The sequence below is a fragment of the Glossina fuscipes genome, unplaced genomic scaffold (genome assembly GCF_014805625.2).
Source record: "Glossina fuscipes isolate IAEA_lab_2018 unplaced genomic scaffold, Yale_Gfus_2 3, whole genome shotgun sequence".
Classification (NCBI taxonomy): Eukaryota; Metazoa; Arthropoda; class Insecta; order Diptera; family Glossinidae; genus Glossina; species Glossina fuscipes.
Genome location: NW_023998417.1, coordinates 13981703 through 14009607, shown reverse-complemented (window position 1 = coordinate 14009607; position 27905 = coordinate 13981703). Strand labels below are relative to the sequence as shown.

The 27905-nt window shown below is 34.6% G+C and overlaps 2 protein-coding genes across 2 annotated transcripts; one reads left to right on the top strand and one right to left on the bottom strand.

The window, feature by feature from the left end:
* Positions 1 to 7: 7 nt before the first annotated feature.
* LOC119634757 (paired box pox-meso protein) lies at positions 8 to 26731 on the top strand. The gene is made up of 2 exons (XM_038029106.1): positions 8 to 713; positions 25633 to 26731. The coding sequence occupies exons 1-2, from the start codon at positions 701 to 703 to the stop codon at positions 26715 to 26717; spliced, it is 1098 nt and encodes a 365-aa protein (XP_037885034.1). The 5' UTR covers positions 8 to 700; the 3' UTR covers positions 26718 to 26731.
* LOC119634759 lies at positions 20734 to 22342 on the bottom strand. Its single transcript, XM_038029109.1, has 3 exons — positions 22209 to 22342; positions 21049 to 21139; positions 20734 to 20987 (listed from the first exon to the last, which is right to left on the bottom strand). The coding sequence occupies exons 1-3, from the start codon at positions 22302 to 22304 to the stop codon at positions 20836 to 20838; spliced, it is 339 nt and encodes a 112-aa protein (XP_037885037.1). The 5' UTR covers positions 22305 to 22342; the 3' UTR covers positions 20734 to 20835.
* Positions 26732 to 27905: the final 1174 nt, after the last annotated feature.

Genomic DNA, 27905 nt, shown 5'->3' with positions numbered 1-27905 from the left:
CAACAAGTACGGTTGACGAACAACAACAAGTCGGAACGGCAAGACAAGAGCGCAGGGCCTTGAAATTAAATAAATAAATACATAGAATGTAAATAAATTAAGTAAACGTTCTAAGCTAATTAAATAAAAAATGTGCACGCAACGGGATTTAAAGTACATATGGCAAAATTTTCCTTAGAACGAAATCTTTTTTTAATAAAATGATATTTTTTCTCGCGATATATAATAAAATCTATTACCAATCATTCGTTATATGGCATAAAAGCAAACCTACGAAGTAGAAAATATTCGTAAACTTCTTAGAACTAACTCAGTTGAAACACATCTTTAACCCGAACAACAATCTAACATAACGCTATCTGGCAACAAAAAAAAAATGGTTAACTAATCAAAAGTTTAATGATCAAGTGTGATCTAGATTCCAACAGAGTAAACGAACTGTAACAGGTGTTAAAAAGAAACCCCTAAAGTAGTATTTTTCAACTGCGAAAAATTATTACAAAATTTCAATTTGTGAAATTCAACTCGACGCACCTGTAAGAAAATTGTTGTTCCTCCGCTCGAAATATTCAAAGTGCCGCTGTGTTAGATGTTCTGTGACTTCAGGGTTTCAATTATAGCTTCGAGATTTACTTTGTTGCCCGTAACGTGAGCTGTTTGCAAACCTTGCGATAATTAGATCGGTGGCAATCCATCAACGATGATGGATCCAGGTTGGTATTTAACTTTTTAAATAAAATAAATAAGAGGTTTTCCTAATTAAACTTAAACTTAAAGAAAAACTCTGTTACCAAATTGTCACGGGCCGTATGGCGGTGGGCGAGGTAAAAGTTTGCCTGGAATTTAATAACGATTATATTGTTATATGCACTGGGATTATTTCTTCTTCTTTTTTTCAAGTGAGCATCGACAATGCTCTCCTGTCTATGCCGTATATAGCTGCGAAGCTATTATTAATTATGCAAAATGTGTTTGATTAACAGAGCGAAAGACTGCCTTGAATTAGGACATTGTTTGTCCATTAGAGAGGTATTAAACTCTCTTGAATAGCATTAGTGTAAATAAATCGTCCTTATGATTTCGTAAGCACATCATAAATCGCTGTGCTTAGTTAATATTGGACTCTCACACACACAAAACAATTTAACTTCATTCATAACGTGTTTCCGAAACTTTGAATCATTCTGTAAAGCTTGTAGTGCAAGTATTGTAAGTGCAAAAATTACTACGCTCTAGCGTCCATTGTGAAGCGAGCACTTTATTGAGCATATATCGTAGTCTCTTCGTAACATACGTAACGATTAAAAATGGCTTCCATATTCCGTATGCGTTAATGATTGGGCATTCAATTATCTGTCTTCACGTATACGCAATGTAAAACATAGGCAAAAGTTTCTCTATAAACCTTAAAAGATTAAACGTTCACAGGCAGCCAACATGTTCTCTTCCGTGCTGTCGTCTTATAGAAAAGAACACCTTTTGAAGTGAGACAACGCGCTAAAGGGATTAGGAATGAAAAAAGGAAAAATGGTAGCGCTTCACAGGACACTCCGCTCAAGTTTATGAGTTAAAAGACAGATTTTAGTTTCGTCAAAAACTTCTACTACAACTAGTATCAGAGACACTTTAGTTAGAGCTATGAGAACAAAGACTATTCTAATTCTATAGCAAAGCACTCGGTAGACTTTTTCATCATCTCTTAACAATCGAATTCATCAAAACGGTTTAGTTGAAACAATCGTAAGTTCTATAAACGAGGTCAAGAGTCTTATAGAGGGAGAAAGAAGCAAGTTTTCAAAAGGAGTTTATTCTCTTTAGCAATGTTTTGAAGTTGCAATCGTAATTTTAACGTCAGGATCCTGCTCTCCATGCTGATCGAAAGCGATACGTAGCTTCTAGAAATTGTGAGATAAGCTAATAATAATTAAAATATCTTAACTTTGCTTGGAGAGTATAAGATTTTCAATCTTTACTGTAATTCGTTTAAGCATAGTGACATATAACTCGCGGTATTTCTCAGCATTTTTTTTTTCGCAATCTTTGATAAAACGCATTATTGTGTATTCGTCCACCTAACCGGGGAGAGGTCTATCTACTATTTAGTATACCGTTTTGAATTATATTGCATCAGCGAATAGTTGATGCCGAAGACGGTTATTTCATTTTTTGTTCGACGAAAGTTGTTTTCGCTTACTGTAGATAACTTCAATTGTCCACGATCGGCGCCTTGAATTCAATACAAACTAAACCGTCGGCTTCTGGCAAAATAAAGTATAAAAAAAAAAAAACATAAGAATATAAAACTATTCATTGCAATGATATATGTGAAGTGCTCGGAGCATATTAAATAAAGTCATCAAGAAAGGACAACACGAATCTTTAATACATTTCAACGCGTTTAATATTTTTCAATAAAACCGTAACGGTTTGCACAACCTCTTGGGGCTTGAACTTTCTTACAGCAATCTTTTGAGGCGACCGAAAAAATTAGTAGATGCGTAGAAAGGCATGCATGTCTAGACTCCAAGGCACAAATTAGCCCAGCTTACGTATACACGTCTTAAACTTCCGATATACGTTTTAGTCAACCATTGAAACGTTCACGATTCCTCAGCGTGACGCTTTTATTACATTTCATTATAATTCTCTCTCTGGATATTGATTTTAGTATAAACTCACGTATCTGAAATAAAAATTCAGTTTTCACACGAACACACACACAAAAGGGCCTGTAGTATAAATTTGCAGAAACCGAGCACAGGAATAAAAAATATTGGGCCATAAATTTCGTGGCGCCTGCATTGCAGTCAGTACAAGCAAACAAGATTTTGCTAAGAAAAATGAATTTGACTCGACTCAAGCACTGACTTCCTTCTGGAAATTAAAACCACAACCAGGTCTATAGTTTTCATTGCCCACCGTATGAAGTTTTGTACTCTTTTTCATTCTCATATTTAACGATTGATATTTGAAAAGAAGTTAATGAGAAAAACTTATTATATCTCAAATACATTAGCGACAGTCGGTCGTCTTTTACTTCTTTGGAAGTATTGAATGTGTTCTGGATGATAAACGGCGCGGGGTGATTCCGAAAAGTTTCAATTTTTCAAGATCGAATTTATGGGACAGTCGAACATACAACAACCACAACAACAACAAGGTTAAAATGTATTCATACCACTCTTTAGATGGTCATTTATTCACTTCATGCTCATAAGCAATAGCCTTTCAATCTAAATATCAGAAGAGGAGTATATGAACTGTGACGGTTGCTGGTACCTTCTTGCAAGAATGTATTCTAAGAGGTTTTAAAACATATCTTTCTTATGGTGGGAGTAAACTACAATTTTTTCACTTCTTTTTTTTTTTTTTCTTTCATACGTTGAAGTAATCCTTTAACGCATAGATCCTGTACTAAGTATGCGCTCTAAAAGTAACCCTATACAATACGAGTACATACGGGTGAATGATGCGTATATACAGTTTGTATGTTTTTCCATTAGCATATGCATACATTGGCGCGACTTTATCAAGTATTTGTAGTTTTTTCCATTTCTTTTCTGCACAAGATTTTTGTGTTCAGCTATAAAAATACAGAAATACAGAAATCTATACGGAGTTAATAGTAACACAGCCATAAAACCTTATATTTTAACTTTTGTCCATTTATATCTATATATACGTGCAAGTTGGCTGTGCTTACAAGCCAATATCTATAAATGTACGATGTATGTTATATGCAACTGTATTCGAATGCATAGGTCAGAAAATGTATGCGTTTGTTTGCCCACTGCATACACTATACTTGATTAATGATTGACTACCGAAGTAGAGTGTGTTTGTCGTAGGAATAAAAAAAAAAAAAAAAGAAAAGAAAATGTACATAAATGCACACGCATACACTCGCACATCATGTACAACATGTTAATGGCCACTACAGAACTTTAGTCACGCATTTTTATTTCTGTTTCTCTCATATTTTGTTATTTGGCGACTCAGCTTCATTAAAGTATGTTGCTGGCGGTTCTAATTACAAAAGCCCCATACGTGCATGTACCGTGTGTATAATGGCCATACAGTATTGTAGACTGCGTTTGTGTGTATGTGTGTGTGTGTGTGTGTGCACAATACTTTTTACAAACACTATCATTTATAAAAAGTTTATTATTTCCTGAAGAGTTGAGCAGGGATTGTATTCAATATTTTTTTTCCCATATCATAAGACGACTTCAATTTGTCTTAAGCTATTGATGTCACACATTATTATTGAAATATAATCCACTTTTGGTTGCGGGTTTTATAAGCTCTTTGACACGCAGATTTAAGTAGAAAACAAGTCTTCATTGTTTTATTATTTCTTTGGCTGCTTGAGAATTTCAGCAAATAACGGTTTGATAATCGGATCTAACTGAAAAATGTCATACCAGTTAACACTTCAACAAATGATTTTAAAGATAACTAAAGATTACCGACGGACTTTTTTAAATCCTTAAACAACTGATAGAAATGATGAATCTTGTCTTATAATGGCGCGATTCCACGCGTACTATTTAAGCTCAAGGATCCACACTTTCTTTGTTTTTCAGCCTTGTGCTTTACCAAATTCGTCAATAAGTTTTTTACAACAAACGGATAAGAATGCTTTTAATACTGACTTCGCCAACAATACGCACACAAACTTCAAAGCGTTGTGCAAACTGAAAAACGCAGAGAAAACTGTATGAACTCTATAAAGATTTCGAAAATTTCAATTAATGTTTAGAGCCTTACATTTACTAAAATAGATATCGTTTAAGAGAAATTTTTGCAAAATTATATTAAAATCAAATAAAATACTTTTTAACTTAATTTTAATATTTTTGTTTAAATTTAGAAAATATTTAAGAGTTTATTTAGTTTATTTGAAAAATACGTACACACAGACATATCATAAAATGTAACCACTAGCTATTCATAAACAGAAGTAAGCGACAACATTTTTGTCTGTCAACAAAAATTAATGACATAATAAATCAATGTAACAGGCAATGAGTGCGACAAATACAGACGATCGTGCAGTTATGGCGACAATAGTTGCAAACACGAATATCCAAAATTTTTGACTTGGAACGTCAACTATGTAAAGAAAACAACATAACCGGCCAATCGCATGGAACGCAGCACATCACCAACCTCGAGCGATTCATCATCGAGCCATGTATAAAATTTATTAGTAAATATGTAACATTTGGAGACAGAGGCGCTTGGTATCAGAGATTTCAAAATTATTTTTGATGCGTTTTACATCTTAAACTTACTTGGCAATGGGCTCATGCCTTTATATCTCAGATCCGATTGTCCGTTTCTCGGTGTATGTAGGGCAAGAAAGGTTTTTCTTTAAGGACTGCCTTCACATCAAATTGAATATTCAACGGCATGGTATGTTGCGTTTTCTTGTTGCAACCCCACCTTCAATATTTCCAATTGGAATAAATTGCGAGATACTTCCCTACTAATCAATTCAAACGATAATCGGCAGAACGAAAAATTCGGTTCAATTAGAGACATATCTTCTTAAAAGGTTCAGGTCAAAACTTTGCGAACTTTTGAAAAATGCGATCATTTTTTGCTTTGACGTGACGTTAGCATAGTTAGTGGTATTGTTACGTAATTAATGAATTTGGGCGAGTTGTAAAAGCATCATGTGCAGCTTAGATCGGTATCTACTACACCGAGTTGAACTGTTCAAGCAATGGTATTTATTGCGGGCGAATTTGGGAATGCTTGAAGCCTACCTTCGAAACCGATCTATGCAAGTCATTGCGTATTGCCAAGACGGAAAAAGCTCTGTTTTGACTGACGACACAAACGAAATCTGAAATCTAGTCTGCCTAGAGTTGGCAAAGTATGCAATTGTAGTTATGGTAATCACTTATACGATGCGGCGGCAACTTATAGTGCATGTGTTGACACTTGTATGTGACACTAATGGGTATGAATGGATTCTCTTCTTGTCATTCTATGTAAACGTGGTGGTGTTGTAAAAGGAAGCACATGTCACGCATACGAGCAACTATTGCTTTATAAGTCATCACAGGGTAGCGCATCTTTCGCTCCTCTTTTTGCCGTAACAGTAACAGAAGAACGTAGATTTAATGCGGAAGTCTTCTTAACCGCTGGGAATTAAGGGTTAATGAAAAAGAGCGAATTCGAATAAAAGTTCAAGAGGAGTTGCTCTTTACACGTACACTCTTAATCCCCAAATCTCTAAGCATTGATGAACTCATAAATATTCCATAACTAGAAGAAGCATTTGAATATTCGAGAGAAACCCCCCTTTTGAGATTGCAAGCACTGAATAGATAGATAGACGTTCATAAATAACGATTTGACATCATGGTATTTGTTTTCTTTTTGACATTGCATTCGAAAAGGAAAGGGTGGAAGACATCAAAAAAACAAAAAAAAAAACGCGTGCCATGGAGCCTTATTTACTTTGTAATGAATCTATTAGAATCTCATTAAAGCTAATAAGACAAACGCGATGTGAATAGAGAACACAACCGAAAACATGCATTTACAGCAATCGTACACTTGTCAATGTCATCATGAGTTCTTTACAAGAAGTTAAGGAAATTATTTGATATTGAGACACTTTTATTGCCCGATTCGGCTCGTATTTTATTCACCCACCAACAAAAGATATACTGCTATATACTGACCGTAACCGACAATAAATCCAAAATGCGAAACTACAGAAAATTCCTCCCCACTAAATGTAAGAAAAAGTTCAAAAACAAGGAACGCTCGTTATAATGATAATAATATTTTGATATAAACTTGTGATCGATCTAATCTCACCGAAGCTTTGTACGCGTTGCGCATATATATTATATCAGAAAGCAGAGGAGAGTAAAACCGATTTCCGTTTCCCTTCGTTTATAAAATTTATTAAATTTCAGGATGAAGTGAACAAACAGTTCTCTGCCGCAATCACTGTGACAACGACTAGTAGCAAGTCTGTAGGTCTTTTAGGAAGATTGATGTTAATTTCTTGTAATAGTTAAGTGAAGAGATGCATTCACATAAGGTTTCTTTTCATTTTTTTTCTTGTTTTTTTTCTTTTAAATTAGAGATATTGAGATCTTCGTACTCATTAGATGTGATCCAACTTCATATTCTTGTCGCGTGTGGCATGTAGGCTTCATGTAAAACAGACAAATTACTATGAAATTAGACATTTATAATATGCGAGTGGGATTACCTCGGATTGTGTTTATGTTCTAAAAAATGAATTTAAGTAATTTATTCTACAATAAATGTGTGCTTAGTTAAAACTCCATTATATTTATAGCAGCCACAGCAGCAAAGGGGCACACTACTACACATTACTACATACCACTACGTACTGTGCAGTACTAAGATATCTGTTTAACTGAAAATTCTACAAGTGATTACAGCCAAATCCTGCGTTCCATCCTTCCGCTTGTTGCCGATGAGCAACAAAGTTGCACGAATTCAAAGACGAAAACTTGCTCGATTGATTAGTATTGTTAAGAATATCCGCCTAGAGTGCGCCTATTAATTGCATACGTTATCCTTGTTATCCAATTTGTTTTTGTTTTTTGAACTACAATCCGATTGTGATCCTTGTAACTGGCACAACCATCGAGAAATCGGTCGGATCGAATGTTAGCGACAAGTACATGCCACAATTGCAAGGTGAACTTCACTTTCCTTTACTTAACAACAACATCAGCATCTAAGAATGATCACAAGCCGAGCACTGTGTTTCTTGCTGTAAGATTAAATGTTTTTAAGTTCGAAGCATTCCCCCTCTTTTTTTTATATATATTATATATTTCTTATAATTTTCCTCTGTAACAAAAATTCATTGACCTACAGTTTTGTCAGTTTATTGTATGAGCATTATTATTATTATTATTATTATTATTATTATTATTATTATTATATTTGCTCGTTTTCATAATTCAATATATAATGTAATATAATCCCTTGTTCTTTTCAATATGAACTTTTCATCGATTATCTGCTATACGCTGATAATTTTTCGCTTCCTGCAATTGATGGCCAGCTTATGCATAGACCATCCAATAATAAAATGCTTATTTCGTTGCATTTGAAGCAACTTCACAACAAAACCGAAACCAAATTATGTGATGATAGCAGACGTTTCAATTCAGATTTATTTATAAAATTTGTTATCATGACCCGTTAAACATTATCGAGACCCTGGAACTCTCTACGCCTTATATTTATATGCAAATATTCATTGCGTGTAGGTTGAGAGTATGTAATGAAATACAATTATAATTGTTAGTAAAGGCATATGAAGTGAACTAAGAGGCACTATGAAATAGAGACACGGAGACGAACGGAGACACAAGCAGAACAAAAGAACGTCCAAGACGGCGAAGAAGCAAAGGGAAAGAAGAAACAAATTCCAGAAGATATTTTAACATCGAAAATAATAACTATTTAACTAATATCTCCTTCTCAAGTTTAAATATGTTAAATACGTTTGTAGTTTTGCCATTTTATGAACCTTCATTTGTACGTCTGTTTGAAGCTGTCTTCTCAGCGCAAGGATAAATTTAGCTATAGGGTTGTAATGGATTGAGCACGATATGGGAAAAGCTTCAATTTTTAGGTCACTTCAAGGTTATACTCCTAACATCTTTGCATTGCGTACCTTGTGCAGATAAACCGAATATTCTTTGTATGTAAACAAATCGAATGTTTGTGCTCCAATGTTCATATCTTTTAAGGTATTTTTTTTGGTCTTTATTATTATTAAGACGTATTCAGAAATAAGATATAAAAATGCGTATGTGATAGAAGGCCCAGTAAATGAGGTGGATGTACTATTATCAACGCGAGCAACGACTTAAGTATGTTCTGTTTCCCTCTGTCTACTAAAATCCTGATTGCGTCCGCAATACGTAATCTAAGAAAGCGAGTTTCCTCGCAAAAATTTGCCAATGACTGTTGTCAGATTGGCGTGCAACATATAGCTTTTCTCTCTTGTTTTCGAAATTAGTATTTTTCACTTAATCTTTTTTTTGATTTCATTAATAAGTTGCATTTTATTTTTTATGTAATTATTGCATGTTTTTATTTTTTTTCAATTCATTTTAACGCATTTTCTCAACGAAAGCGCCATCCTATGTGGCCGCCCGTTATGTGTACCCAAGCAGTACTTCTCATTTAATAGTGCATTTTTAATGGGCGAATTTCATTTAATTTGTGTAGAGCACTCGAATTTGCACGATATGCAAAAATTGATTTAGAAGTAATTAGTGTAGTGGAACAAAGCCGATGAGTGCTCTACAGTTGAAAGATTTAATTGAAAAAACTCGATTTAAATTACGCTCTTCATCGATTTTCTTTGATTTATTGTAGATGCAATAAGTCGATTAGTAGGTCCGATTATTTTCAAGAACTGCAGCGGAACGTGGACACTTCAATTCTAATTATAAGTATACCGCCTTCTGCAATCTGTATGCTTGAATATAAGAGCGCGTATCAGTACCGCATTCCAGTACCCACGCATTTCGTCGTAGGTTTCGAAGGACAGTTTAAATAGAAAGCCAAGGCCATCGTTGCGCACACTTTCACTTGGGACGTCTAAGCAATGGGCGCTAAAGATTGATCAAAAAAGCTCAAACACGGGTATCTAAGATTCGCCTCGAAGAAGATGACTACGGTTTGCTTTTTTACTTTATTAAGTTTGTATAAAATTTTGCATTGTTGCTCTGACATACACCTATAGATGCGTATATGAAAGCGATGTTTAAAAATACATACGCATCAGTTTATTGTACGTTTTCGTGTTCTTTTCTTTCCCTTACACAACGGCCAAAGATTTGTCTTCATAAGAAGAAGAAGAAGAAGAAGATTATAAATATTCAGCCTTAAAGATTTTGCCTGCAATTGCTTGACGAGATTTCTGGTTGATTTTCCCTTGAATTTTTATTCTTGATTTAATACATAATATAAAGCATATCCATATGTACGAATGAATATACGTTGCAAACAAAATACATTTTATATAAATTAATGGTGGAAATTATATGTTTGTTTATATTATTTTTCTGTCGTCGTCTCTTGATGATGAATTTATATCTGTATGTGCATACTTATGTAATTTAGTTAAAATTAATTAAACAGCACAGTTGACTTGATTTGTGCCTAAGCGCGTCACTGCATTCTTATTTAGCTAAATATGCTTAACGCGAAAAACAATTTGATTGAAAACCGATCTTTGGTTCCCAAAAAACGAAAAATTTGACGAAAAACTAAATTTATAAAAGTAAATAGCTTTGGAGGAACCTTTGCTAAAAAACGCAAAGCTTTTTAAAAAACGCAAGAAACAATAATTCAATATACGAACTGTTCAAGAATATTCACCATTTCCTCGATATTTTACGATATTCATGAAAACTAACATGTGAACATTTTACTAAAACCTTTCGGAGATTCAAACCTTCTTGGTGTTCTAAAATATAGCCTGATTCCAAACTTTTTAGAGCAAAATGCAAAGGATAATTATTGTCTTCGAAATCTTGCTTGCACTCGGAATTATTCCTAACAAAACAAAATGGAAATTGTGTGCTCTTTAGATAACGGTAATTGCTGCATATCTATGTACGAGTATGTTATGTCCCTATCTTTCGTTTTATCGATTTACATCCCATATCATGCGTGTACAAGAAACTGCACTAAAGTCCTTTGCGTGCGCTGCCTGAAACTATTGTTGCATGCTCCGCCTTGCCTATGTATGATTTTCGGCAGAAAATTATCAACACTTTTGCTAATGGATGCGAAGACCATTGTGGTTTTAATCCTAAGCGTGAGAGTGAGAGAGAGAGAGAGAGAGAGAGAGAGAGAGAGAGGTTATAAACACAAAGTTAATAAACATTCGCTTTCAACGAATAGTGAAGTAGAGAGGCCAAGTCGCATCTTAATCGAGAATGTGAACGCTTGCTAAGAACCCAATGGGTGGGTTCGGTAGGGTTTTCAATAGAGCCGAATGCCTTGGCTTTAAGATTTCAGTCTTAGAATTTCTTCTTCTTCTACGAGTCAGCAAGTGAACAACAGATGATTAACTGAGTTGAGTAAAAAAAAGTCTTCGAATTTAATTCTCTTGCTAATGCCCGCACTTTACAGGGTCTGCGCGTGCATTAACGCAATACATATATTTGACGAATTTGAATTCTAACGCTTGTAACATTCGGCATATCCCTATAAATATGTAACACGATCAGATGCCCTGATCTAATACGATTTTCTATATTCGTATTTCATTGGTGGCTATGTTGAAAGCAAATTCCTTTCAAGTAAGTAAAATGAATTTTACCCAAACAATTTTTCTAAAAAATTCAAAATCGTCTTAGAATCTCAAAATCACATATGAAATGTCAGTTTAGTTTGTGTTTTGCTCTGTACAATTTGGTTAGACTTTAGATAGACTTCCTTTGCAATGCAATTAGTAAAAGAAATGGACGTTCATTCAGAATTGAAATGCGAGAATTAATGTATTTTCAAGTAATTTTTAGTTTTGTTCGCTTGGATTTAATTAACATTTTATACATTACACGCTACATTTATAAACGAATGTGTAAAAGAAAAGAAGAATTTTTACATTTATTTCATTTAAATAAAATAAATGCATACATTGTCTTACATAAGGCCTTCTTATCTTCTTTACGATTGTCTTTTTTTATATATTTATTTGTATAATAAAAGTACATATGGGTAGTATTGCACCCCTCAATTCATTCCACATTTTATTACGTATATCCCAAGAAGCCTATTTAAGGTGTTTCTACAAATAAGTTGCGGACGAACGTTTGATGCACTTTCCAGAAGATCAAGCTTGTCGCTCAAGAGGGCTACCTTGACCGAGTTATGTAGATTACCAAGCAAAGAATTTTCTAAAGTTTTTCAGAGTCAAAAAATTTTGTAATGACGTATATAAAACGCTCTACTTGCGCAACACTTGTAGCGCAAATGGATAAAGGGCTTTCCAAATCGACATTTGCACACACATCCTTCACAAAGAAAGTATAATAAAACACTAAAGACATTATGAGGGCGTGAGTATGAGTGTAATCTGTATTATAATTTAGACTATACATCTGAGGAAATAAAGAATGCCATTAGAACCTATATGTAGAGAATGAAATACAAATGAGTTGCATTAGCGTTGATAGGCGTTCACATTTTTACAAACATTTGCAATATCTTATTGTAAAGCTTAGGCATTATACTTTCACTCACAAGCATTGCTAGGGTGAAATCTATCAAAACATCTTGCTTATTTAGAACCGAAAATGTTATATTCTTGATGAATGAACTTTAGACGATTTCTTAATCTCCGTCGATATTAAAATAAGTTTCAGATTATCTTTGATTTCAAAAAGCAGCTCAACATATCGATAGCAGATCGATGCCTGTGTGTATAGGGTGTTCCAAAATTTCCGCAAAATTTGAAATTAATAGAAAGCAGATTTTTTTTTTTAATTTAAATTTGTTTATTGAAACATTATTGATATAGGATAGGGTTGTGTGTGGAACAGCACATAGGGCAAATGGCCTCGACCAGGCACCAACGCACTCTTTTAGTAGCATTTTGGTCATTGAAACGAGAGCGTACATGACTGAGAAATGTCTTATGCACGTTGAAACCACATGTCGTTCCCATCAATATTACTCAAGCAGAAATTAATGGGTTATCATAGCGGGACTTCGAGCACTAGTAAGAGTGATTGATTGACCAGTGCCGCTTTCGAGAAGCTATGGCCAAACTTTCATTGTTTTTGAAAAAGGCATTTATTGTGGAAAACAGGCACGCCGATCTGATAACTCTGCGTTTGGCAGAACGAGCTGCAACAAGGCATCCTGTTCAACTCTTGCAACAAGAGCCAAAAATTGCATTTTCAGCCAATTCGTGTCGCCGCTTTTAAAGCCTCGGAACCAAGATACAATATAGAGAAACGTTCGTGCACTTAAAGATCCGCTCAACTCAATTATCAATAGTTTGAAATATTCTTTTCTAAGAGAGGTCTATACGGGGTGCAATAAATCATTGAATTATTTATTAATTGTTTAATGCCTGCATTCTTATCTTATAATCAAGCCATTATTCTCTTATTTCTTTCATCTCCAGGCAAATACTGTTCGTACATGAAAACTTTAAAAGAGTATTATTGCCTTTATCAGTAGGACGTTTTTTCAATGTATTTTCGGGTGTAATTGTATTTTTAAAAACTTTTCCATCATCTACAAAAAATGAACAAATAACTTTACTTGGAAAAATAAGCATAGAACGGCAAGTGTTGATGAATTTGAATGTCAAACCTCGTATGTGAAATATGTCTGTTTGATTATGTAAATAATTTGTAAAATTAATTAAGCATATGATTAAATCAGTATACATATTACGTGTTGAACACGCACGTACACGCACGCACACGCGCATGTAAATCTATATACACGCATTTATACATATATATATATATATATATATGTATATTCTTTTTTAAAAACAAAAATCAATCCTACAATTTCATCTATTTTCTAAATGAATCGTTAAATATTTACTGAGTTTAGAATTGAAAGAAATTACAATAAAATTTATGACACAGCTTTCCTTTAAATAGAAGAAATAAAATCTAAAATTTTTTGTGATTCTTCTACACGTACATATATATATATATATATATTGATGACTTATAAAAGTTGAGGAAGGTGTACGATTGTGTGATAAAATATTACACTTTAGCAGATTGAACGATCAAAAGAGAGTGAAAGTGAATTAAATGTCCGAACATAACCTCAAAATTATCAAAATAGTAATTAGATGCACTCCTTTACAGAGTATTCCTTTTTTGATGTGTGGTTATCGTTTTAGTTTTCCATTCTTTTCTTTTCATCGAAAGAAGTCCAGTAAGCAAGGAAGAAGGTCAAGCCTGCGACGAAAAGATAGATAAAAAGATGTCTTTTTTTACGAATCCTAGAAAAGAAGAAGAACAAGAATCCGATCATGTTGCTTTCTGCAATAAATTTCTGGTACTTTCTGACTTTTTCAAACTAAAATTACATACATCAGTGATAGGAAATGAGAAGTCAACGAGTCCGGATGCAGGACATAAATAAGCGTAACAAGATTACACGTACAATGCAAGCAATTCAAAGCAAGGACTATCACTTTTCACCCTTAGATTCTAAATTAATCTCATATGCTCTCAAATGCTCGGGGACGGCGGACAAACGCACATACACATAAGCAGGGATTACTGTATGTAACGCATACAAAGGCAAAAAATTTATGTCATAGAAAAAAAAAAAAAAAAAAAGCAAAGAAAAAAGTGCTCCCAGACGTAATATTTTCGCTGTTCCTATATTCGCAATATCAACTAAACAAAATTCTAAAATTAATTATAAAAAATTAGTTGCAGTTTTTGTTTTTGTTCTATTGTTGCTTTTATTGTTGTTGTTGTTGTTTTTCGGTTTCTAATCTATTTAGTTTCAATACGATATTTATAATAAATAAATTGGTTCTAGTTAGTTAACAATTGTTAATTGCCTTTGTAATTGGTTTCGAACGCATCAGCGATTTTGTGAACTTGCATTTCTATTAAAAAAAAAAAAAAAAAAAAAAAAAAAATGTTAAAATATTTTTTCACACAGACACACACACATATACATATATAATATGCATATTTTGTATTTGTCTTATATAGAAATTTGCTGAAATATGATTATTATAATTATTGTCGTTTTTAAAAATTTTTAATGTTAGTTTCATTTAAATATAAGAAAAAAGTGCTTTCAAATGTTAAACATGATCGTTTGTATAATTTCTGGTCGGTTTTAAATCAAAGCTTCAATTTCTTGGAAACATGATGGCGGGTTACGCATTTCTTGTAAATTGTTTTTCCTTTTCGCTTGCATTTGTTTATCGCATGTCGTCTACATATGTATTATCTATACATATATGAGCGTTTGTTGTGTTTCCTTGCAAATCGAGATTTATGTTGACGAGAAGTGTATTAAGTTTGATACGACGATTGCAACGTGAAGAACTTATGCAAATCAACGGCTCAACCGAAGATTCACATAAGACGAGTCCAAGCATAGACGGCGGCTGGGCGTAGTATGCATGCAAGTAATGAGCACAAGGGAAGCAAGCAACAACATAGTCAACTATAACGAGCAAATCTAGAATTACATCTTAGAGAACCATTCGGCTCAGCTACCCCATTATGAATCGGATTCTTCATAATCCGTCTTCACTTAAAACGTAAACATGGCCAATGAAAATATGGATAAGCTATGCGTGACGTTCAACATAGACGACTGCTGCTAATCTAAAAAATATTGACTTTTCCGAAAGTCAAAATTTATGTATTGATCTCATTTGTACAATCGATCCCTTGACATTTGAAACTAATTAATCTTCTCTTGTTTTCGGAAATAGTTTAGACTGGCTAATATGTATATACACCCGTGCGTGTGTCCATTACTTTGCGCTTTACATTATTTTCTTTAAAAACAAATTATAAAGTAATTCCGTTCAGAAATGTATTTGGATTGAGTGACAACAACGGTGTAAGCACAAGTTGCGACCTCTGCCGAACATGGTATTCATACATCTTTGTTACACTGTACTGTTGACGTCCATTTCATTTGAACAATGATAGTCTTTGTCTTCGTCAATTTCCCAGAATTTATAGTTTATAATTTCGCTTTTTAAAGACAATATTAATTAGCCTTTTAATGGCAATCTTCTCTATGAGATTTACATAAGTTCTACTAGATTTAATGGCTGCATTAGGCGTTCGCTTATAAACTACATTGAAGAATGAAGCTTTAGGAAATGCATTTACAGATAAAGTTCGTACGCGTTCGTAGAAAAAATTTAAAAACATTCTCTCGGTCGAACTATAAAGAAAATGTTATCGATGGGCCGTACATATTGGTACGAGAGACTGCGATTTTTTTTTTAAATCCGAACACTTTTCCATTCCCAAAACAGAAAGCAAGACTCGAAACTATCCGATAAGTGTAGTCCATATGTCAAACTTTAAAGATGCAATTTTCAACCGTCGGCTAGCTGAGCTTAGCCACAAACTTCCTAGCAAGAAAATAATCGATGCGAAAGAAGTGAGATGCAATTACCGTTTTTGAAAGATGATACGAGCAATTGATTATTACTAATCACTAATCATTGAAAACGGAACGGCATGTGCGGAGGGATTAAAAGGCGCTGCGTCTTACCATTTTGTTCTCCACAAACTTGACCGTCCTGGTGGATATGCACTCGCAATAGACGATGAAACCAAATAAATTAAAGCCCCTTAGAGAGAGAGAGAGAGAGAGAAAGAGAGAGAAAGAGAGATCATATCTTCCACAAAGCTTTCACAGAATGCTTTGTAGTCATATTACCATTAGTTTAGAAATTTGTGTTCGTTATATTTATGGCTGTGTGTGCTAAGAGCCCTCATAGACTTTGAATTTCCGATTAAGGCTGTTAAAAATGCCGGATAATACTTTTCCCTTTTTCGTCCAAGCAACTCAAATTACTAAATAAATAGTCATGTCCGGATGCATAAGTATGCCTTTTGGAAGAGCAAGCACATCCTAATAAAAAATCCCTTAAAAGAATTGGAACAAATCATTTGGCAAACAAAGCTGGCGATTACAAATTAGAAGAAAATATCTACGACTTTCTATAAATATTAATGAAAATTAAGCGTTTAGTAAATTTAAAAAAAATATATATATGTACACTTTTATTTAAAATATCGGATTTCCAGTGCGTGTTCTATGCACATACTCATGCATGCGTATATGGGTACATGCGTATCACACAACACACAACACACAACACACATCACACCAGCATACATCAAGGTTTATTTGCCAAACACAGGATTAATATTTGATTTGCATTAAGCTTAAGTAAATTTTATAAACCTTAAACAGAAAAGCAAAAAAAAAAATAATAAATAAATAAAAGAATTGAAAAACAATATATTCGGATCTAGCAAGATCAAGAATAAACAGAACATAAAATCAAGTGTAAAAGGCCAAAAAACCCTTGAAGCTATTAATGGCAAAATGCTTCTTGAGAAAACATAAAGAAATACCGGCGGCTTTCAATAGTGTTTGTTTAAAGTTTAAACAAAACACAATGAAAAGGGATTTTTTATGCTGCCTTCTTACAACAGCTAACGATGAACGATATATTAACAGCGTCATTTTGCTTGTAACAGCAACAGCAAGCGAGGAAACGCATATCGATCGTCGACTTAAGATGACTTTCGCAATATTGCAGAAGATACGCAAAGTGAAAAGGTTAAGTTTTTCACTTTTGCCCTTAATTTAAAAAATTGACGAAATAAATTTGAAATTGCTCTCATTGTAAATGTATGTGTAAAATAGAAGGAAACCAATCGATACATTGCTGTGTAGTGAAAAGAATTGAAAAATGTCGATCTCATCTTCGACGATGGTAGGTGATCAAAATTCACTGCAATGTGAATATAACTTGTTTACAACTTGCTTTTCAACTGGTAATGGTAATGGTGTGTGCTCAACTTAAAAACTTCACAGTGGCTTGTTTACACCACTAATAAGTGCACTTATACATACACATAAACAACAATGGTGGTAAAGAACACTTAATTTATCATTGACTTACTGCTTCACATTTCTTGCTTATACATATATATATATATATATATGTGTGTGTCTATAACGCCGTCTACCAACTGGTTAAATTAACACTTGAACATGCCCAACATCAATGTCAATTATTTAATTATAGCTACTGTTCACAGGTACATGTTTAGCGCTGCGGCGGATTTTATTAGATTTTCCTTCAATTAGTTCTTACCTCTGCATGGAAGTATATTAAATAGATGCATGCATTCGTAACATATATATAACAGTTATAAGGCAGCATTCAAACTTAAACTGGTTTGAATTATAGGGAGTTTGGATAGAAGAACTCTTCGGCTACAATATGAAAACTGATCTGACAAATATTTATTCGACTTTATTGTGAAATTTAACTTACATAGCGGAGCGAAATAACTGATTAATGATACTTGAACTTGAGAATTCTCTATAAACCTTGAAGACCTTGAAAAAGCCTGTGGGATGTTTAGCGCGATAATTTAACGCATTGTCGAACCATCCAAGTTTTACCAGAAAACTCCTTTGTTAATATCAAACAAAACTAACGCAACGTAATATTCATAAGAAGACGGTAATAAAAATGTGTTTTATTTTTTTCTTTTGTACGAATGACCTTTGACGAATGACCAAGAAGTGAGAAACCGATAAGCATTATGTCTTCATCGACTAAGCATTCCCTATAGCTTTAACGAAATAAAATCTATACCGAGCTGAGATTTAAAGCAACTTGGCGGTGAGACGCGATTTTTAGCGACCCGGCCACTCATGCTCTAAAGCACAGACATCTTTCATCAACAAAACTTATACCCAGCTACATGCATCCAGTTAACGGCTGTACCTAATTTTCGTTCTCCAAGAGCTCTTTACTGGCACAATGGTATGGCGTAATGAGAAAACTTTAACCCAAAATTATATTCGAACAATATTTTGCTCGCAAATGGATAATAGCTAGCGTATGAAGAAAAATATTTTTTTCTTAATTGGTAGGAAGTATCACCATGATAGCAAGCAACGGACCTTAGATCTTAAATGAATATGCAAATAAGCTCGTGTTGTGATCAGTTTTAAAAAATGTTTCATATGTAGGATGCAATTAGTTCTATACGGAAAGAAGGTATTTGCTCAACCTATGAAAAGGTGTTTTTTTCTGATTGTGGGCGAGTTAATGAACTGATCAGGCATTTAAAAGTTCGTTTATTCTAGGACGTAGAAGTCATATAAAGAATTTCGTGAAAACCTTTATAGACATTTAATAAAAAAGTTTGAATTTGAAATGTTTATACCGCGCGAGTCCGAGTACAACTCATTTCCGTAACATTTTCCGTTTCTTTCGCGATGTTTCGAGTAAGATTTAACTTCCATGCCGCGTGACTTTAAGAACATGTCCTTGATTGGCCTTAAGCCTTTAACTGGACGAGAGGACAAACTAGATAACGAAATTAGTTTATCACGTTCTGCGCTCTCCGACAGATATTTACGTGTAAGCCCACACGCATTTCTTAAACTTATTTATTTTGTCTGCACCTCTTCACAATGGCTAGAGACGGGTTTATTGATGTTTGCTAATACATTAACACACACTACTGGTAGTGATAGTGATACATACCGGTTTCGCTGATAGATTTCATTAAATAATTTTCATGCTTTCGCTACGATTTCCCTAAATTGGTCCCACATTTATGCGATCAAAGATTTCAAATCAATTGCAATTTATTTCGTATTAAAACAAATAATTTCTTGAAAATTTCTCGCGCAATCATCTCTAATACCGAAATATTGCCGTCGCTCTAATAGCTAGAAGCATTCATAAATAAATATAAAAATGTATTCTCAAATGCACGGTGGTTTTCATTCAGTAAATTAAAAGAAGCCAGACGACAACAGTTTGTGAACAAATTTAAAACATATTTTAGTGACAGCCCAGCCAGCCACATACAAAGAGACCACTTCACCAAGAGCAACATTTCGTAGCTGCAAATGTCGCGATACACATGCTCGTGTGTGTGTGTGTGTGTGTGTGTAAGCACGTAGAAGAGGAACGCCACTTATTTGTTGAGTTTGTAGACATGTAAATCCAAGTTGACATAATATTTGACATTTGTAATCTTTGGATCGTTAATTATTCGGGAATTGAGCTACACCCGATTACAGCAATGGGAGTTGTATTGCCGCACACCACACACACAATTATTTAGTGGAAAGAAAAATTGTCCAATTTTTTTCTGCAACCCCCCCCCCCCCCCTCTCACCCGTTCACCAAAGAGACAGAAGCGTACAATTTTAACAAACCTCACGAGTGACAGAATCACAATTAGTCGCAATGACAATAGTCCAACACATCGCAATATTTCGTAAATTAATAAAAAAGACTGTTCGCTCTTCTTTCCTGAAAGGGAAACAATTTTAAATTAACCGATAAAACAAACCCAATAAAACTCATTCCAAACTTTTGGATACTGTGCAATCAATTTCTATCAATTTCTGCATTTCATGCCCTGCAGGAATACAAGAATGCAAAATGAATCGGGTAATCAGGACCCCGGGAGTTTTTCTCTGCGTTCTTTTGCATTAGTTGCAGCGATTTTCGACTAAAATCGCTTCACAATTCCCACAGATATCTAAAACAACTTCCAAGTTGTTCTCTCTTTTTAAGATTATTTCTCCTTGTAGCTATTTTCGGTGGTTTACGTCTGCTTCGAAACCGAAATTGGTATCTTTATGGATTAGTTACAATTAAGTTCGGATGGAATCTATTTTCAAGCAAAACACTAACGCTTACTCGAATCTTACGATCAGTGTACGATTTGTATAAAGAGTTCGTAGGGGAAAGAAAAACATTGAGAAAATAATTTTCTTTTAGAAAAACTCCAATTTGTTCACACGAAGTGTGTGAAGTTATTGCTTTTGTGTTTCTTTGTCTTCTCAATTTTTGTAGCTATCGATCGTAACTTTTGCCTTTAATGACCTTAAAGCCGTAAATAAATTCAGTCAAACACAAATTTTTTTGTAAGCTATGACTTGAGCTAGAAAATACATATACATAAAAGTAATATACAAATTTTGAACAACACGATCCCCTTAGCTGAAATGATGCGTATATTCGCGACGTTAATGTGGTGCTTTGCTTTACTCGCCTTCTTCCTTTTTCGGATCTTGTAATGCTTCTGTGGTATCGAGTTCCATAGGCTTAGTTGTTGTATTCTTGTAGATGACAATCCCATCCTTATGGGCAACGTCTTCAGAAGCGGCGACAATTACCTCACAATTGCGGCAAATTACTGCAGCAAAAGAATGAACAAACGGTTTCAGATGAAATATTTAAATTTTTTCATTACTCACAATACTTCTCATCGGTTTTCGCATTGTCAGATGTTTCCTCGGAATCGTCAAATAAATAAGTGAAAAAATCAAACCACTCGTTTAAGGAACGCTGCAAAAAACGAGAGAAACACATTCGCCTTGTATAGAGTCTGAAGTACCCACCACTTCAAGAAAAAATCTTTCAAATCTAAACCATTTCTGCAAATTTTATGCGCATTGCTTAAGCAATCGACCAATTTTTCCCCGAATTTATAAAATGTAAAGAATTATTAGTACGGAATCTCAGTACGAAGATTGCTTCAACTAGAAATACTTGAAAAATTCAGCTCAGCGATATTGGTGGACGACGTTGCGTTTTCGCCCATCGGTTCAAAAATAGACAATCCAAGGCAACTCTTTTGCCTATGGGGTTGCAAACCGAGAATTGGAAAAAACGTTAGCATAAGTGAGGGGAATGACTTTTGAGCAATTAAAAAAGATCAAATTAAATTGGTCTTAGTTTTTGAACACAGTAAAATTGAAATCGTTGCGAAACGAAATTTTTTAATTTCCTATAAAAATTTCCACAAGAAGAGATGCCACTGTGAATTTTCCAGAAACAAAATTTCTCTTTTCTATTGATTGACGTGAATTCTTAACCAATCAAGAATGACATACAGAAACGATTGTGAGCGTAGCAAAGTTTTAAATAACCCCAAAATTTGTTTTCCCGCAGTTGCGCAGTCATATGACGAACTAAAACGACACGCAATGCAACTCGAAAACTGTTCAGTTCTTTCGTTCGAATATTGAACTTGTTCACGCTAATACTCTCGCCAAAATCAATATCACACATAAAGCAACAAGTTTAAAATCTCGTTGCGATCAAAATATATGAGTTAATTGTTCGCGTTTAGATTCAGCTACGTTCCACGCCGCAAGTTATCTTAAAGCAAGAATGCCTCGTCCAAATGGATCTCTTCGGTGTTGCCATTTTCTAATATTTATTTGCAATTTTTCCTTCCTCTTCGTCCAGAAAATATTGTCAAAAAAACACTGTTCCTTCCCTAACGTTCTCGCCTTAGCTCAGACTTTTCAAATATCGGGTGATAAGTCTTTAAAGACGGAATTGGATTTTTTCGTCTTCTATTTGTTTAGATTTTCTCCATTTGTACGCTTTTTATATGCCGGAAATTTACCTGCCTTTCGCTAGGGAAACCGGACGTATCCACAATTAATAAACAGCCAAATATTGAAAGATTTAATATTACATGTAAACTGGAACTGGCAGTCATTTCAGTTTGATGATCAATGCTCTCAAGTTGTTTCAAAAGAAGAATACTTACGACTTGCTTTGAATGCAAAGCTTTTATACTGAGGGTGAGACGACTACATAGACAAATTTTTACTGTGTTAGTAAGAAAGCAAAAAAAAAAAAAAATATTAACACATTACTGCTTTTTTTTTTTAGGTTTAGCATATTTAAAAATCAAGAATGAAAATTTATTCTAAAATCAGGTTTGGCCAACAACTAGAACGCGATTGCCTAAACCGACTGGCAATGGTTTTCATAGTCAAGTTCATACAAATTCAATCACACTTCTTGCTTATTATTCTTCTTCTCGTCTATTTGTGTATGTGTAAAATATCCTAAAAGTCGAACAGCTCGAAATATTTGCAAATGTGGAAATGTGGAAAGGGAAGGTGCTCAACACGATAGTGTTCACGGTATACCTTTAGGATAGATCTCCATGGATTTATTTAATAGATTCTCCTTTCTTTTCCTTCTGCTCCGCCTCCTCCACCTACTGTTTCCCTTCCCTTTATTATCCTCTGCATCTGGAGCAAACCGATGGCATATAGACATAAAAATGTAGACAATATCACTTACATGTAATGCTTAACGTATTTCCACTTTATGGATAGCTTGGAGTACTAAGGTGGACTCGTGATTTCCCCATTTCAAGAAGAGGCAATAGTCAGACAGGGCTAAATTTTACCTACTGAGGCTTCTGACGCATTGGAAAAGTGATTACACTGTCATTTAACAATAGGTTTAAGGATTTTTTGTACGGAACATTTCCCTGAAGAGAGACGAACGAGTATGCAAATGTGTGTGACCCTCTCTATCATTCTGCTTGGATTGCATCCATGTACACCTGTTATGTATTTACATTGTTCGACAATAAATTGAATATTGCTGCCAAATGTGATCGATCTACTAGGATGCGCATCGCTAATGTAAAGATTGGCCCGCTCTGGCATTTTATTAAAAAGTTTTTATAGACATTTCTAACTGAGAAATTTTCCAAATATTTATGCAGCTGCACATATTCGTACATAAAAAAAACAATATAAATATTCATTTTCATTGGGCACACACAAACACACACAAGTAATTATAATATTTAATAAAATTTTTTTAATCTACAAGTATTCCATTACTCTGAGCGAATACTTACATGTATTCGTAATCGATGAATAATCGTAAAATAAACAATTGTAATATTCATAAGTATTAGTGTTTCTGTTTAAAAGATTAAAAATTCTTTTTTCTGAAATTTTTTTTATGATTTTCATGTTAATGCCACTAAAATAGAAAAGAAAAAATTAAAAAAAAATACATGAAAACAAAAAACAAAGTAGGAAGAAAACATTAAACACCATAAAGTTTGCAAATTGAAACTGAACATCTGTGTAAAGCGCTCAAAGCGAATTCTGCTCACAACAATACTCTGGTCTACTTTACACGTGCTTTTCGCCTTTACAGCACTCTCTAATGGTATTATTACAAGTCTTACCGATTTGATGGTTCGGATGCATAAAGTAGCCTCGTAACTTCTCCTCCCTATAGAACATGTAAAGAGATCTAATATTTTTCCATTTATGAAAAAAAAATTTACACGATACGCTTGTAAGCACGTACTAGTTAAAAATCTATATATTATGTGTTTATGTGTACGTGTATTCATGCATCTATCGAAAGGTAAAGCATAATATCTTTGTCATTAGGTTTGTAACTCTTTAACTGAAATAAATCGAAAGCATTTTCCATCAGTTGAAGACTTGAATTTAATTTAAGAATGGCTTCAAAGGAGACACTCAAGACGTGGCATAATTGATATGGAAAGTCTTTATATTTGATAGATTTATTTGCTGTGTGCATAGGGATATAACATTAGTCATTTTTTCTCCACCATCTCTTCTCAATCCTAAAAGAGTCGTAATAAAAATTTCCTATAAATTATCTCAGATTCGCGTCAAACTCAAGGCAATCCTATTATAATTATTATTGAACGACATCTTATTCTGGTTAGCTACTGGAAAAATTTCTACTGTCCTTCGTAGGTAAAGAAGAAGAAGATTGATGCCGACTGTGAATCACAGTAAGTTCTGAGTCTTCCTTGCGATTAAAAAACCGATTGAACAAAAATTTTACCATATTTAACTTTTCGTTACTTGGAATTCTTCTCCTTCTTCAGTATAGAAAACATCTTTTTTAAAATAAAAAAAAAAAACAAGAAATTCCAAACATATTTCTAAAACTACGCAAAATTCACTACATTTGGGTCATGACTACAAGTTTACATCGCAAAGAAATTAAATGTCCTCAAGAGGTCTAAGGCAGATCTTCTCGCTTGTAAATGTGAATTCATTTTGAAACAGATTCCATGTCCTCTCTGAATAGAGAAACCAGATTTCAAAAGATATTTCATCATTTCAACCGATCTAGAAATGCATTTCAAGTCGATCGATATTAAAGTTTAGATTAGGAAGAATGTTTGGTAGAGAAGGACTCTTCACGACGAGTTGCCTGTTAGGACTGGACTATGTCGTCATTTTAAAGAGAAACATTAACGTCAACTATCCCCTAATATCTTCAAAGTTGCTTTCAGTCGTACATCGAGGAGGTTGGTTTCTTCTTAACTCTTTCTTTTTTCGATTTTGTTGGTTGCGTGTACTAGCTATCAACCCTTTTCACCGTAGACTGTGCCGAAAGCTCATTATTGGTAAAACATTAACTCGAAACTGAACGATGCCCCAAAATGTTTGCAAAAACCAAAGCTTCCACAGAGTAGGGTATCGCTGCTGCTGTTTAATAACGTTCGCATTTCTTAAACACTTGTTAAGCAGTTGCAGTCAATTCAGGCAACTCACTCAGTGGCCAGTCATCGTAGTGCACAAGCACTTGAGATTGCACACAATTCAAATGGGATTTTAATTTCAATATTTCTATTCAATTTATGTGTTTGTTTTTTATGTTCTGTAAGCCATCAATGATGTAATTCCAGGGTGACAATGATCTTTGTGTGTGAATGGATTTTCGGAAAAAGGCACGTTTTTCATATTTACACAGATGGACGTTGATATGCAAAAGCACATTGGAAACACATTGACTCAGGTCGTTGTTTATGGGAATACTTCAGAAATACTATATAATTTGAAATGAATAAAGACTAGTTAATTATATATGGGAGCGCAATTGTAAACATTTCTTGCAGGGACACAATACATGGAACACATATATTTGCAAGCTAACACGGAACTGGAAACTGTAACTGTTTTTTCTTCTTCTTCTTTCGATAAAATTCTTCTTTTTTTTATTCTTCTACTTATTTGCAGAGAACCAATACCCTCAATACGGGGAAGTTAATCAGTTGGGCGGGGTGTTTGTTAATGGACGGCCGCTGCCAACTAAAACACGAGAGCGCATCGTCGATTTGGCTCGCTTGGGTATACGACCTTGTGACATTAGTCGTCAGTTGCGGGTCAGTCATGGCTGCGTATCAAAAATTTTGGCCCGCTTTCACGAAACCGGCTCAATTATGCCAGGTGCCATAGGAGGTTCAAAGCCGCGTGTAACCACACCGAAAGTAGTGAACTATATACGGGAGTTGAAACAGCGCGATCCCGGCATTTTCGCCTGGGAAATACGTGATCGTTTGTTAAGCGAGGGTATTTGTGATAAAACTAACGTACCCAGCGTTAGCTCCATTTCACGAATTTTACGCAATAAACTGGGCGCAATTAGTCACCACCATCATCATCATCACAATAGCGGCGGTGTGGTAGTTTCGCCCGCTTCAAATTCAAACAGTTCTCTGCAGCAAACGCATGCGCATGCTCATGCGCATGCTCATCATCATCACCACCATACAGCGACGCATGCAGCAGGTTTGGCCGCAGCTAGCGCCCATCATAGTCATGCAGCAGTCGCTGCTGCGGCTCATGCTCATCATTCTCATCTCTATTATCAGCCTTATGGCGCTTACAATATGAAATCGGCTGTAGCATGTGGCAGTCCATCACCACCCCATCAAGTTGGAAATTCACAAGCGCACCAATTTCGATCTGCTGCTGCAGCAGCGGCTGCTTGTTGGCCATCTTCGCATACGGTTAGCGATATTTTGGCACATCATCAAGCAGTTGCTCTACGAGCCAGTTGCCAAGTTGGTAACGCTGTAGGAGTTCCCATGTCACCCTCACCGATCAGTGCAACTGGCAGCACCTCAACTCAACAATTACTTGATTGCGAAGCCGCCACCAGTCCGGTAGCTGCGGTAGCTCAGCATCAAGTCGCTGCCACTCAAGTAGCAGTCGCAGCAGCTGCCGCTTCACAGCAACCCTATAACTATTACATGTATTTTCAAAATGGCGGTATGCACCACCATCACCATCACCACCCGGTCGGTGCTACAAGCTTATGAGAATGGCGATAAGCACTACGTGTAGATATCCACTAACTTTAAAAGTAAATTTACAGAAAATGTTACACAAACAAATTGTGGTAGGAAAGATTTAAGAATTTGGTCGCAAAAATTCATTTAATTGTTTTTTTTTTTTTTATGCATAAGCATAATGTACATATAAATATATATATATATATATACACTTTGATTTTGCCGTAAAATTGATATTTATTCAGTGTCTGAAGAATGGTCACCTTTTTAGAATTTTTTTCTTTTTGTTTACTATTTATTAATGTATGTATACGATAAACTTTAGTATTTCTATGTATTATAAAATATTATCCTGTTTATCTTTTTTTATTTCCTGAATAACTGTACAAGTATTCCTTTGATAATTATGAAATAACATCCGAATAAACATTTGATTATTTAATTTATATATGAAATTTTCCAGTTTAATAACCGCAACATTAGCAAAGTTCGTTTGACATTAATTTCGAAAGCATTAAAACAGTAACTTTAGCAATTACTTACTTACTCTGTCGTGTATGTAAGCGGTTTTGTCAACAATTACAATCGAGCTGTCTCTTCGAATCCAACCACATTAGAAAAATGAGAATAAGAAATTCGATCGTAAATCGACCTCAATGCATACATCCGATACTTATTTCTACGCCTAATAGCTGCTGATGCTCATGATATAATATAATCTCGAATTAACGAAAGCGAAACAAACGAAAATCATTCGTTCCACGTAAAAATCTTATGCACATACATATGTGTACATATACAAGGGAAATTAGACGACCAAACATTTTGCCGACTAAACACATCGTCGATTAAAATGCCTATCGTTTGCTTAGCAGATCCCATAGGCTCCGGTCCATAAATATGTCTTCGGTATTTGGAAGGACAACACGGCTAAACGGGGTAAAGTAATTGTGTTTTGGTTGAATAATGCCGTACGCCATGGCTTTCTTTCGCAGCACCAATGCATCGAAACGTCGGCACTTGAAATTAAATATAATCCACCGGAGGAGCGTAAATGAATTTTTCTATGCTTCGCTACTGTAACGTAAACACAATGCAACTGAATTTTTAACCGGAATTATGTAATCCCAACCAAGCTCTATTACGGTGTTGTATTGTAAGACCTTCGGTTTTGATACCGTCTTAACAAGCGTCTATTATATATAGCCAATCAAT